Source organism: Macaca fascicularis, chromosome 16 (assembly GCF_037993035.2).
Source record: "Macaca fascicularis isolate 582-1 chromosome 16, T2T-MFA8v1.1".
Taxonomy (NCBI): domain Eukaryota; kingdom Metazoa; phylum Chordata; class Mammalia; order Primates; family Cercopithecidae; genus Macaca; species Macaca fascicularis.
In genome coordinates, this window is record NC_088390.1 from 6,654,439 (window position 1) to 6,667,895 (window position 13,457).

The 13,457-nt window shown below is 39.6% G+C and overlaps 1 protein-coding gene across 30 annotated transcripts in view; it reads right to left on the bottom strand.

Moving 5' to 3' along the window:
* Nucleotides 1–13,457, bottom strand: part of KIAA0753 (KIAA0753 ortholog) — a 64,525-nt gene that overhangs the window by 34,745 nt on the left and 16,323 nt on the right. For 14 of the 30 annotated variants that reach the window (XR_012425182.1, XR_012425183.1, XM_074018401.1 and 11 more), the window contains 3 exons: nucleotides 12,689–12,751; nucleotides 12,021–12,236; nucleotides 9,840–10,050 (listed from right to left, as the gene is read on the bottom strand). The exons of 2 other annotated variants lie outside the window; for them this stretch is intronic. Coding sequence is in view for 18 of the 28 variants with exons in the window: in XM_045375504.2 (XP_045231439.1) it covers nucleotides 9,840–10,050; nucleotides 12,021–12,236; nucleotides 12,689–12,751 (490 nt within the window). In the remaining 10 variants the exon portion in view is untranslated. Of the gene's footprint in view, nucleotides 1–7,015; nucleotides 7,168–9,839; nucleotides 10,051–10,464; nucleotides 10,585–12,020; nucleotides 12,237–12,688; nucleotides 12,752–12,786; nucleotides 13,185–13,457 lie in introns of those variants that run through there. 14 more of the 30 variants (XM_074018388.1, XM_074018400.1, XM_074018387.1 and 11 more) reach the window with 6 other exon arrangements.

Here is a 13,457-nt window from a genome sequence, read left to right on the forward strand (position 1 = left end):
GCAGTATCTTGTGACTAGAATAACAGTGTCTCCTAACTGATCTCTTGTTTATCTTCACACTGTCTTCTGGCTACCAAAATTGTTCTTCTCAAATGTAATATTTAAAAGTCACTTCTGGCCAGGTACGGTGGCTCACGCCTGTAATCTCAACACTTTGGAAGGCCGAGGTGGGTGGATCACCTGAGGTCAGGGGTTCGAGACCAGCCTGGTCAACGCGGTGAAACCCCATCTCTCCTAAAACTACAAAAATTAGCCGGGCGTGGTGGCAGCCACCTGTAATCCCAGGTACTCGGGAGGCTGAGGCAAGAGAATCATTTGAACCTGGGAGGCGGAGGTTGCAGTGAGCCAAGAAGGCACCAATGCACTCCAGCCTAGGGGACAAGAGCGAGGCTTCATCTCAAAAATAATAAATAAATAAATAAATAAATAAATAAATGTCACTTCTATACTCAAAACCTTCCATGGGTCCCTAATTTGATAGAGAATAAAGTCTGAACTCCATATAAGACATTTAACCTGCAATGGGAAAGGAAATAAAGCTATCTTTATTTGAAAATGAGACAATACAGAAAATCAAAGAGATTGTACAGAAAGACTATTACAGCTGAGAAGAGGGGTCAGCAAGGTTTCCGGATATAAGAAGATGAAAACAGAAAATCAGTATTATCTCCACATATCAAAATAACTAATAGAAAATATAAGAGAAAAAAATCTCATTAACATGACAACAAAAACTATAAGGCATGTTGGAAGAAATCTAATGACAGAGGTATAAGGCTTTTACAGAAAAATTTAAAAGGTAAAGGACATGAAAGACAGTCTAAATAAATTGTTTTCATGAATGAATAGACCATAACGATGTCAGTTCTCCCCCCAAATAATCCATAATTTCAAACGCATATTCAATTAAAGCCCTAGCAGATTTTTTTTCAAGGATCTAAATAAGTTGATCCAAAATTCATACAGAGTAAAATCCCAATAGCCCAAATAACTTTGAAGAACAACCAGCGAAGTGGGGAGTTGGTGGAGGCAGCAGTCTTACTTGACCAAAGATAAAGTCTTAGTGAGAAAACATTCAAGGCAGTGTGGGAGTGATGCAAACACAGGCAGAAATCAATGAGACTTCATGGATGTGACAAAGGCAGCATGATAACTCAGTGAGTATGAACTACACTGTTCAAAAAACAGTGCTAAGACCACTAGCATCCGTAGAGAAAAACATAAAACAGAATCCTTGCCTCGCATTGGACACTTAAAGTCTAAATGGAATGAAGACCTAAATGTGGAAAGAAAACTTTAAAGCTTTAATTAGAAAATACACAAGACAATCAGTATGACACCAGGGCAGAAGTGACTTTCTTAAGCTCAAATGTAATACTGACATATTTGAACTTAATTGAACCAAACTACAACTTCCATTTGACAAAAAGACATCCTTAAAGTCAACAGACAAGCCAAAGTCTGGAAGTAGATCTCTGTATAATTAACATAGGACCAATATCCAGACTATATAAAGAACTTCTACAAACCTATAAGACAAATAAACAATCCAATAGAGAAACAGACAAAGGATAGAAACTGGCAATTTAGACAGAAAATCTGAATTGTCAATAAAAATAGGAAAAGATGATTGACTTCACTAGAATCAAAAATATTCAAACAATGAGGTATTTTAAATCCATAAAAAGATGTGGAAAAACAAGTACTCTTACAGACTACTAGCATGGCAGTAAATTCCCCAACTACTTTGGAAAGCAACTTGATTGCTATGGTAAAGTTGAAGATTCCTGTACACTGCAACCCAGCAAGCTCACTCCTAGGTATATACTCAGCCTAAAGGAACTCTAACATGTGGACAGAGGAAGCCAGGAACACAGATATTCACTTCACTTCATCACTGTTTATAAAAGCAAAATACTGGGAACAACCAAAATATCCATCAATAAGAGCTGAGAAATAAACTATGGTATATTCATTTAAGGGAAACCTATACAGCAGTAAAATTAATAAATTAGAATTCGTGTGTCAATGTATCAATATGAAAAAACCTTACAAACATAAGTGGAGGGGGTAAGCAAACTGCAAAATGATGCATACGGTAAGATATTTACATAAAACAATACTATATATGACAGATATACAAGCAGTACAAATGTAAAAACAGAATGGGTCTATAATATAATAACAATAGTAACTTCTAGTAAGGGAGAAAGAGAATGGAATGAGGAGAAAAATACAAAAGGGGCCCCAACTGTACTGTCATCCGGTTTCACTTTCCTCAATTTCAGTTACCCCTCATCAGCCCTGGGTCCAAAAATATTCAATGGGAAATTCCAGAAATAAACAATTCATACGTTTTATTTTTATTTTTTTATTTTTATTTTTTTTTTGAGACGGAGTCTTGCTCTCTTGTCCAGGCTGGAGTGCAGTGGCACGATCTCGGCTCACTGCAATCTCTGCCTCCTAGGTTCAAGCAATTCTCCTGTCTCAGCCTCCCGAGTAGCTTAGATTACAGGGTGCATCATCATGTCCAGCTAATTTTTATATTTTTAGTACAGACAGGTCTAAAAATATAAGACCTGTCTTATATTTTTATAAGACCAGCCAGGCTGGTCTCAAACTCCTGACCTCAAGTGATCCACCAGCCTCAGCGTCCCACAGTGCTGGGATTACAGGTGTGTGCCACCACGCCTAATTTTTGTATTTTTAGTAGAGATGGGGTTTCACCATACTGGTCAGGCTGGTCTCGAACTCCTGACCTCAGGTGATCCACCCACCTCAGCCTCCCAAAACGCAGGGATTACAGGCGTCAGCCACCGCGCCCCGCCCATAAGTTTTAAACTGTGTATCCATGCTGTAGACGCTCTCTGCCTGTTAGTCACCTAGCAGCTGTCTTGGCGATCAGAACGACTGTCTCGTATTGCAGTGCTTGTGTTCCAGTAACCCTTACTTGCCTTCACAATGGCCTCAAAGAGCAACTACAGCGATGCTGGCAATTCAGATATGCTGAAGAAGCTGGAAAACGTCCCCTTTCAGTGAAAAGGTAAAGTTCTCCACTTAATAAGGAAAGAGAAAAAAAATCATATGCTGCTATTACTGAATCTAGTAAGAATGAATCTTCTTTTCGTGAAATTGTGAAGAAGGAAAAAGAAATTCAAAGCTAGTTTTGTTGTCACACCTCAAACTGACAAGTTATGGCCATAGTGAGTGATACTTAGGATGGAAAAAGAATTAAATTAGTGGCTGGAAGACATGAACAGAAATGTGTTCCAAATGACAGCAAATGAGCTAGGTGCTATCCTCAGTTTTGGGTATCCCACTTTGGGGTAAGTTTTGAAACGTATCCCCTTGGATAAGAAGGGACTACAGGTTGAGCATCCCAAATCCCAAAAATCCAAAATCCAAAATGCTCCAAAAGTGGAAACTTTTTGAGCACCAACATAATGCTCTAGGGAAATGTTCACTGGAGCCTTTTGCATTTCAGATTTTCGGGTTTGGGATGTTCCATCGGTAGGTAGAAAGTAAATATTCCAAAATCCAGAAAATGTTTAAATCCAAAGCACTTCTGGTTCCAAGTATTTTGGATAAGGAATGCTCAACCTGTGCTGTATTTTATTTCTAAGAAACAAAATTCTGAAGTAATTAAAGCAAAAATGTTAAAATTTATTAAATTTAAGTAGTGGATATACAATATTATTCTTTTTATTCCTTTCTGTATATTTTAAATATTTCACAACAAAGGAAAACTACATTCGGACTACTTTAACAGTCAGTCAAGGGTCAGATTTCCTGTCACTACATCCTTTAATTAGGTACTTTAATTAGGTACTTATCAAAGCTACAGAAGTTACACAGGGGCCGGGCGCAGTGACTCACGCCTGTAATCTCAGCACTTTGGGAGACCGAGGTGGGCAGATCACGAGATCAGGAGTTCAAAACCAGCCTGGTCAATATGGTGAAACTCCATCTCTACTAAAAATACAAAAAAAATTAGCTGGGCGTGGTGGTGTGCACCTGTAGTATCAGCTACTCCCAGTCTGGGTGACAGAGCGAAAGTCCATCTCAAAAAAAAAAAAAAAAAAAAAAGAAGTTACATAGCAAGGAAATATAAATCAGAAGAAAAGAATGGTAAAACTAAATCCTTGGAGGCAGGTGGATCATGAGGTCAGGAGATCGAGACCATCCTGACTAACCCAGTGAAACCCCATCTCTACTAAAAATACAAAAAATTAGCCGGGCATGGTGGCAGACACCTGTAGTCCCAGCTACTCAGGAGGCTGAGACAGGAGAATGGCGTGAACCCAGGAGGTGGAGCTTGCAGTGAGCTGAGATCGCACCAATGCACTCCAGCCTAGGCAACAGAGCAAGACTCCGTCTCAACAGAAAAAAAAAAAAAAAAAAAAAAAAAAAAAAAAAAAATCCAAAATCCTTGGTCTGTAATTTATTTAACTCCCAAGCTTATATACATCAAAGCAACTCTGACTGTAGGTCCTGATACCTTTCCAGTAATGATTTGCATAAATCAGCATGTAAACACAGCATAAGTTTTAGGAGTGAGTTTGAGGATACTGCTGGTAGTGGGAAGGGAGCCACCATCCTCATCGCTGACAAGTTACACTAATGGAATCAACCAATGCAAGAACAGTTCAGAAGCTGCGAAAAAACTGCACCAGCCAACTCTGATGTAAATCACAAGACAGCTGATCAAATCAGGCTCAGGCATATACTCCGAGTGAAGAGTACACAGGGAGGGTTTTCCATCCCACTGGCTCCCCAGGGTATTTTTTCAGGGGTGGGTGGGGAAGAGAAGACCTTAGGAAATCAGAATGGAAGAATTGGGTAGAGTGATACCTAAGACAGAAATAGGAAAATGTAACCTTCTGAAATCCAGAGAACAAGAAAAAACAACAAATATAAAATAAAACTAGGAGGGCTACCAAAACCTTAAGTGTTTTACTCAAGGTTCCCAAGGAGTGGCAGAGCCAAGTCTTCTGGCTTTCGGTCCCACGTAAGTCCCATTCATTCTGCCTTGTCAGGGACCATAGAGCTGTTCCCCATAAATACGTTTTCCAGACAACTGAAGTTTACTTCTCTATAGCCACGCAAAACTCCTTGGTTTTTTTCTGAGACAGAGTCTCACTCTGTCGCCCAGGCTGGAGTGCCGTGGTGCGATCTCGACTCACTGCAACCTCCGGCTCCTGGGTTCACACCATTCTCTTGTCTCAGTCTCCCCAGTAGCTGGGACTACAGGCATATGCCACCATACCGGCTAATTTTTGTATTTTTAGTAGAGACGGGGTTTCACGTGTTAGCCAGGATGGTCTCGATCTCCTGACCTCATGATCCGCCAGCCTCGGCCTCCCAGAGTGCTGGGATTACAGGCATGAGCCACTGCACCTGGCCCAAAACTCCTTTTAAAATAGCCACCAAAGATTTGTTTCCTTAGTTAGAAAATGCCTAACATAATCTAGCCTTTTCTTAATAACTTAGTGCTATTATTAAAACTAAAAATGCCACCGTAGATTTTTACAGCATTTAGCAACTAGATAATTTGCCACTTACAACAACTAAGTCAGTCACAAAACACAAAGACTATCCTTCCCATTTTATAGATGAAAAAATTCAGGCCGGGCGCGGTGGCTCACACCTGTAATCCCAGCACTTTGGGAGGCCGAGGCAGGTGGATCACCTGAGGTCAGGAGTCCAAGACCAGCCTAACCAACGTGGTAAAACCCTATCTTTACTAAAAATGCAAAAAATTAGCCAGGCAGGGTGGAACGTGCCTATAATCCCAGCTACTCCGGAGGCTGAGGCAGGAGAACCGCTTGAACTCAGGAGGCAGGGTTTGCAATGAGCTGAGATCATGCCACTGCACTCCAGCCTGGGCGACAAAGCAAGACTATGTCTCAAAATAAATAAATAAATAAGATTCAGACAGATTAAGTCAACCCAGATTCACAAACTGGCAGAGGTGGGCCTAGAATCTAGGTCTCCTTGGTCCAAATTTCTCCCCTCTGCCTCCCAGCTTTCCTACATTTGTTCCTGTAATGAGTTTTAGGTTAGCAGGTTTTCCAGCTTCTCTCTGAAACTGGTCTCCATTTTTCACTAGTCAGCTGATGAGCACCTCAAATCTTCTAACTCCTTTAGCAAACACTTCTCTGTGTGCTGGCCTGGAATGTTCTCTCCATTTCCTCCAGTCTATCAAAATGAGCTCCCTAGCACCCCGAACTCAAGTTACTATGATTTGCTACTCAGAAATCTTTTCTTATTCAATTACATTTCTTCATAGAGTCTTTCAACAAGCACTTAAGTGCCTAACTATGTGGCAGATGCTGGGCTCATCATAGAGGATGTAAGGACAAATAAATCTGATACCCACCCTCAAGGAAAAGGCTGGCAAAGGCAGACTTCTAAATTAGAAGGAAGACACTATATTAGTTTTACCTGCCTACCAACGAAGGAGAGCGAACATCCCATTAAAGTGAATAAATATCTAATAGTAAATGAACAAATTAGGTTTTTACTGTAATATAATAAAAAATAAATATCTGGTCTCGAGCCCAGTTTCTGGCCCAGAGCTCCTAAAACCCTTCTAATTTCCCTAGCATAGGGGCGCTAGGTTCATCTTTTTTTCCTAATATTTGGTCTTTAACCCCAGTACCTGACACAGAGGTCTTATCCCTTGGAATTTCCTGGCTAAGGAAGCATTTTTCTTTTTTTTTTCTCTAATGAGGTGACTCTTGGAGCTGGTCACCAGAAAGACCATGCCATGATTAGAAGCTTGGAACTCCCAGTCCCATCCTCCATCCTACAGGAAGGGGAGAGGGGCTGGAGATTGAGTTCATCATCGATCATGCCTATGTGATGAAGTCTCCATAAAAATCCAAGAACTAGCTGGGTGCGGTGGCTCACGCCTGTAATCCCAGCACTCTGGGAGGCCGAGGCGAGTGGATCACCTAAGGATGGGAGTTCAAGACCAGCCTGACCAACATGGAGAAACCCTGTCTCTACTAAAAATATAAAATTAGCCGGGCAAGGTGGTACATGCCTGTAATCCCAGCTACTCGGGAGGCTGAGGCAGAAGAATCACTTGAACTCGGGAGGCGGAGGTTGCGGTGAGCCGAGATCGCGCCACTGCACTCCAGCCTGGGCAACGAGAGCGAGACTCTGTTTCAAAAAAAAAAAGAAAAAGAAAAAAACAAATCCCAGAACTGCAGGGTTTGAGGAGCTCCCAGGATAGCGAACATGTGGGGGGTCCTGGAGGGTGGCTCCCCTGGAGAGGGCATGGAAGCTCTGTGCCCTTCCACATATTACACTTTGTCCTACACATCTCTTCCATCTGGTTGTTCATCTGTATCTTCCATAATACCCTTTATGATAAATGGGTAAACATAAGTAAAGTGTTTCTCTAAGTTCTATGAGCCATCCTAGCAAACCCCAGGAGGGGGTCAAGGAAGCCCCAATTTTATAGCCTGTCACTCAGAAGCATAGGTCACAACCTGGGACTTGTGACTGGTGTCTGAAGTTGGATTGTCTTATGGGACTGAACCTTAACCCGTGGTATCTGACTCTAATTCCAGGGAGACAGTGTCAGGACTGAGTTGAATTACAGGATACCCAGTTGGTGTCCCCTGGAGAATTGTTTGGTATGGCAAAACCCTACTCATTTGGTGTCAGAGGTGAAGTATTGACAGTCTTAAGTAAGTAGGAAAAACAGTTTGGTTTTTCCTGTCTCTTACAGTTACACTTGTGGTAGAAGTGGAACACTCAATTATTTAGGTTCCACAGAATAGTGGCAGATCGAGAAATAAATCAACGAATTCTGGACTGATAAATATAACTTTCAAATCAATGAGGAAAAAATGAAATAAAATTTTGATTAATGTAGTAAATTACAACAAAGAAAAAAACTTTGGCAAATGAAACATAAAATCAGGCAGAAAAAAGTTCAAATATGTCATTAATCTCATTAAATGTAAGTAGATTGAATACAGAACTCTAAAACAATTAAAAACTCCAATAATAGGCCAGGCGCTGTGGCTCACGCCTGTAATCCCAGCACTTCGGAAGGCTGAGGCAGCTGGATCACTTGAGGTCAGGAGTTCAAGACCAGCCTGGCCAACATGGTAAAACCACATCTCTACTAAAAATACAAAAATTAGCTGGGCATGGTGGTGCGCACCTGTAATCCCAGCTACTCAGGAGGCTAGGCAGGAGAATTGCTTGAACCCGGGAGGCAGAGGTTGCAGTGAGCCGAGATCGCATCACTGCACTCCAGCCTGGACAACAGAGTGCGACTCCACTTCAAAAAAAAAAAAAAAAAAAAAAAAAAAATCAGAATAATCTGGGGAAAATGAAGAAGATAAACATTGGAAGGGGTAACTCAAAGGGGAACTTCTTAGATGCCGGTAATGTTCTATTCCTTGACCTGGATAGCAGTTATACAGATGTTTTTGTTTTCTGGTAATTAATTGAGCTATAAATCTACATTATTTTGTGTACTTTTCTATCTGTATGTGTCACCCAGGCTGAAGCGCAGTGGTGCAATTTCACCTCACTGCAACCTCCACCTCCCAGGCTCAAGTGATCCTCCTGTGTCAGCCTTCCAAGTAGCTGGGATCACAGGCGTGAGTCACCACTCCTGGCTAACCTTTGCATTTTTTGTAGAGACAGGGTCTACTTATGTTGCCCAGGCTGGTCTCAAACTCCTGGGCTCAAGCGATCCACCTGCCTTGGCCTTCCAAAGTGCTGGGTTTACAGGTGTGAGCCACCGCCCCCAACTTGTATGTTCTACTTTAATTAAAAAAAGAAAAAAGAAAAAAAAAAAAAGTTTACTGGATTTGTCCATACTTATTTATAGGTGATCTCATCTATCTAGAGAAATACAAGAGTTAACCAACAAAGTCCCATATTTCATCAAATCTAAAACATCAATTATAAGACACATCAGTATTTTATACCTCACCAGGAATTTTTCAATGTTTAAACTGTTTACAATTTTAAACTGTTACAATTAACTACAAGTTGTCATCAATTAATAATAATTTCAGGAGCATTCAAATGTGTACCTCAGACCAACGAAATGCAGTATCCTAACATACACATCCATAAGCAAAACACTTAAAACCGAGCAGGGAGATGGATACAGAATATGAACAGGCAAATTACAGAAGAGGAAATAACACGGCTAAGGAGCATGCGAAGAAACGACAACCCTCACCAGGAATCACGAAATGCAACAGAAAACAAGAAGATGCCACTGTCCACTGAGACTGGAAAGCTTTCAAAATTTTTTTATATAACATACTTGGCGAATATGAGTGGAAATACATACTGATGTCACCGCTAGTCAAGACATAAATGTGTGCCCACTTTTAAGGGGCAAGTTGGCAGTATCTGTTTAAATGCGCATACTGTATCACCTAACAATTCCACTTCTTAGAATAACAAAAACTTATCTGAGGAAAAAAAAAAAAAATATATATATATATATATATAATGTATGTGTGTGTCTCTGTGTGTGTATATATCTCTATCATTGTAAATAAACTTTTTTTTAAAGTAGGGTTCTAACTTCCAGCTCTATGGGAATTTGCCTTGGGTAGCCCAAACACTATGATGTAGCAAAAGGAAATGTTACTTTCTCAACCTTCCTCTATAGAATATTCCAGCCTCCAGCCTGAGGGAGCATCTTGGTTGCTATCTACTGATCCTACTTAAAGTTCATCTGTTGTGGGCTAGGTCCTAAATCCTGACTTTCCCCTCAGTGCAGTAACTGTTACAGCACAGATAATTGTAATGAATAAAATATCTTGCAACAAACACTTTAAGACACATACCGGCAAGAAGCTGCTTTGCCATGGAAGGTTGACTTGTTTCCTGTGGGCATGTGCCCTTTGCTGTGAGGGGCCTCCTCTCACCCTTTGGTGATATACTTGGCCATCTCTCTAAGGCCTTTTGGCTACCAACAGGAAATCTGCTCCGAATTTCACTGAAACATTTTTTCACCTTTTTTGGTGACAGTTTCTTTTCCAGGAGAGATTCCAAAGCCTGCCACAAAAACAATCAATTATTCTCTTAGTTTATCTCAGAAAAGTACGACTTTTAATCACAAAATTGAAAATAAGGACTCCAGGGAAATGTGTTATTAAATGGCTATCTCTAACAGTTAATATAATCTTAATTTAAAAAACGTTATTATTTAGGATATCTAATTAATAACAATTTCTGCAAGTACTTTCAGATGTGTAGCTCACTAAAGCCAATAGCAAAGACATAATGAATATGACTACTTTTAAAGGCATCCAAATCTTAAAGGATCATCATTTTAGAAATTAACAATAGTCTTCAGAACATTATCCCATCTGCTTCAAAAGCATTTTAATCATCAACAAAAATCTCATAAACTCAAATAGTCTTTCAAGTGGACACACATACTATATCTAACATACATTTTCATGAACTAAAGAATACTTAATAGGTCAATAAGAGTAGAAGATCTGTGTCTCACCTTCCTAAAAAGAGGCATATCCTCTAATAAGTTCCCACCCATTCATTACTGGGAAGTCAGGGCCCAGTCTCCACCTGGTCAGTACAGATTAAGGACAACTGAACACAGTCAGGAAGATTTAGTTCAGAGAGTAGTAACATAGTAAGACAATACACCGTGAGATGGGGTAGGGCCACAACAGGAAAAATAACCCATTTCTTGCATTTTGAAAAGCAGGGGAGATAAACATTCAAAATGTTGAAAAAACATTATGTTAAAGGTACTCTTATTCAAGCTCACAATGTAGAAGAGGGACTAGAGAGTCTCTTCAGATCCTTTCTAGGATTATGAAGATGTGTACTCTAAATGAAGTTATTTCGGCCAATAAACGTTTCTTATGGATATGTTAAAAAAGCATCACATGACTTGAGATGCGGCCTGAAATTCTAAGGTCTGCATTTGTCAACAGCATTCCTCACAGTGAGCTCTATATACACGAATGCAACCAATGAAAATCACAATCATATTTGCTTGACAATGAAACTGTGAAGGCAGAAGGGGCCTTAAAGACCACCGAGAGCTGGTTAATGGTGGTAGAACCGGAGTGTCATTTAGTCTAGAATTCTCTCCACTATCCACCTTTCTTCTACAGCTAACAGCTTACTATGCCACACTAACATAAAGATCACCTTTCTATTTGTGGACGAAAATATATGGTGTAGGGGAACTAATACTAGCATGGGAGTCAGAAGACAGAATTTGATCTCTAGCTCTTAAGAAAAATAACTGTCATCTCTCCAACTTTTGCTTTTCTAAAAAAGCTTAATCCGTACAACAGCAGTAAAACCCATTGCAAAGCATACTGCCAAAGACAGGTTCAAATGGCAAAATTATATGGTACCACCATGCAAACTTCAGAGAGCTATAAAATTGAGGTATCTTTGACACCAGTGAAAAAAGAAACAAAACAAAGTTTACTGGATTTGTCCACGCTGATTTATAGGTGATCTCATCTATCTAGAGAAATACAAGAGCAAGAACACTATCAATTCCTGTCTAATGCATGCCAGTTGTGATTTCTAGAACTCTCTAGCTATATCACAAGATTTAAGGTTCTGATTCCATATACTGTACCTTTAAGTGTTTCTTCTTTTCTAAAATCCATCTAAATTAAACACTGATATTCTAATCTAAGAATGCTTTACTGGTTTCCTTTTCTATGCTAATACATTTTTTTCTCAAATGGCATGGGCCAGGGAATGGCACATTCCGTTTAGTTAATGAACCTGGTTTAAAGTTGTTATATGTTTTATATTCAAGTCACCAATTTTTGAAGTAGTGAAATACGATAACATAGACTAGACTGTAAAAATAACGAAATAAAAATAAGTGTTTCTTCTGCCCTCTGCAAAGCTTTTAATTCACTAGGTAATGGCTTTGTCTTGTATTCTCCATAAATCCTAATGAAACTAGGTAATAGTAAGCATTACTTCCGATACACCTCTAACAAAAATTGGAATCAATTCCATACCTCAATTTGTTGCAGAATATCTATAACCACATCAGGAACAGAAGGGTCCGCATCCAGCTTGGCAGAACAAAGCGAAAGCTGGCGAATAAGGCTGCCCAGTTCCCTACACCGAGCAGGAAGTGGATGCTCCCCTCGGTCAGTAAACTGAGTGACAAACATCTGTAAGGCCCGAATGGCTCCTCGATGGGCAGCCGCCAGCTTAGACATTGCCCATGACTGGTAATAAACAAGATGAGAGAAGTCATTTCCATACTCAGAACTTGCTAACAATCACCCAACTTCTAAGAATATGTACAGCCTGTCGTCTTTCTGTATAAAGTGCTTTCTATTGTGAAAACTTTTTCATAGTAAAGTGAGTTTAAAGTTTACAGTTTTCCAGTGACAGTCTTTTCCTTACTATTCCCAATTTCTTACACCAGCAGCAACAAAAATAAAAATCTATTTTTTAGAACCTGTTCCTTGGAAGGCAACCATATTCAGAATATTTAAAGTGCTCGCTCCCTCACTAACAGGTTTCTACAAGTACTGAAAATAACATTAGTGCAGAGGGCCCTACACAATACTAACAAAACACTGGGAAATGTGATTTATAAGTAATTTATAATATTCATATTTATAAATATTTTTAATTTATAAATAATTTAATAAATAATTTAATTGCAGCATACCTTCTTAGTGTGTTTAATTTTATGTGGACTCAATTTATCCAATTCTTCCTGGATTTCTTTTACCTGTTTTGTAAAGGGGAAAAAAGAAAACTTCATACCTTTCCATGGATCTTTTTTGTAGAAAAGGATACATCGATATATCTCATCTTGTCCAAATATAACCATTATTAATTCAAGTCACTTGAAAATGAAAAAAGGCTCTTCATTCATGTACCCAAAAAACAGTTACTGGTTTCCAGTTCAAGATGGTAAATAGGCAGTGTTCACCTTCATCCCTTGGTCCCCAGTGTAATAGGAATTTAACATGAAGGAGTGAAGGTGGAGGTGACTCTGGAAACGCAGGCGGACCGGATCGTGAAGTCTTACACGCCACGCTGAAGAGTTTAGCTTTCGTCCTCTAAGTTACAGAGAGCCACTAAAGTCTTTTAAGCAGAGGTCTGACATGGTAAGATTCATGTTTTAGAGCAATCTCTACGGCAGCAGTGTAGAATAAGAACTGAAATAGAACCCAAAAGAATACAGTGCAAAACCTAACTCAGGCATGCTCTTTTCAATGAAAAAGTACAGTTTTTGGTTCAAGCAATAAGGCTAACATGTGACTTCAGTGACCAGAAATGAGTAAAAGGCTTACTAATGTATAAGGCATGAAAGTCACAACAAACACTTTTTTAAAATCCATCACAACGTAAAGAATGTAAATGCCTGTGTATCAGCCACTAAAGTGTCCTCAAAGACACTTAACATGGTCTTTACTCTTTGCTGTTTACCA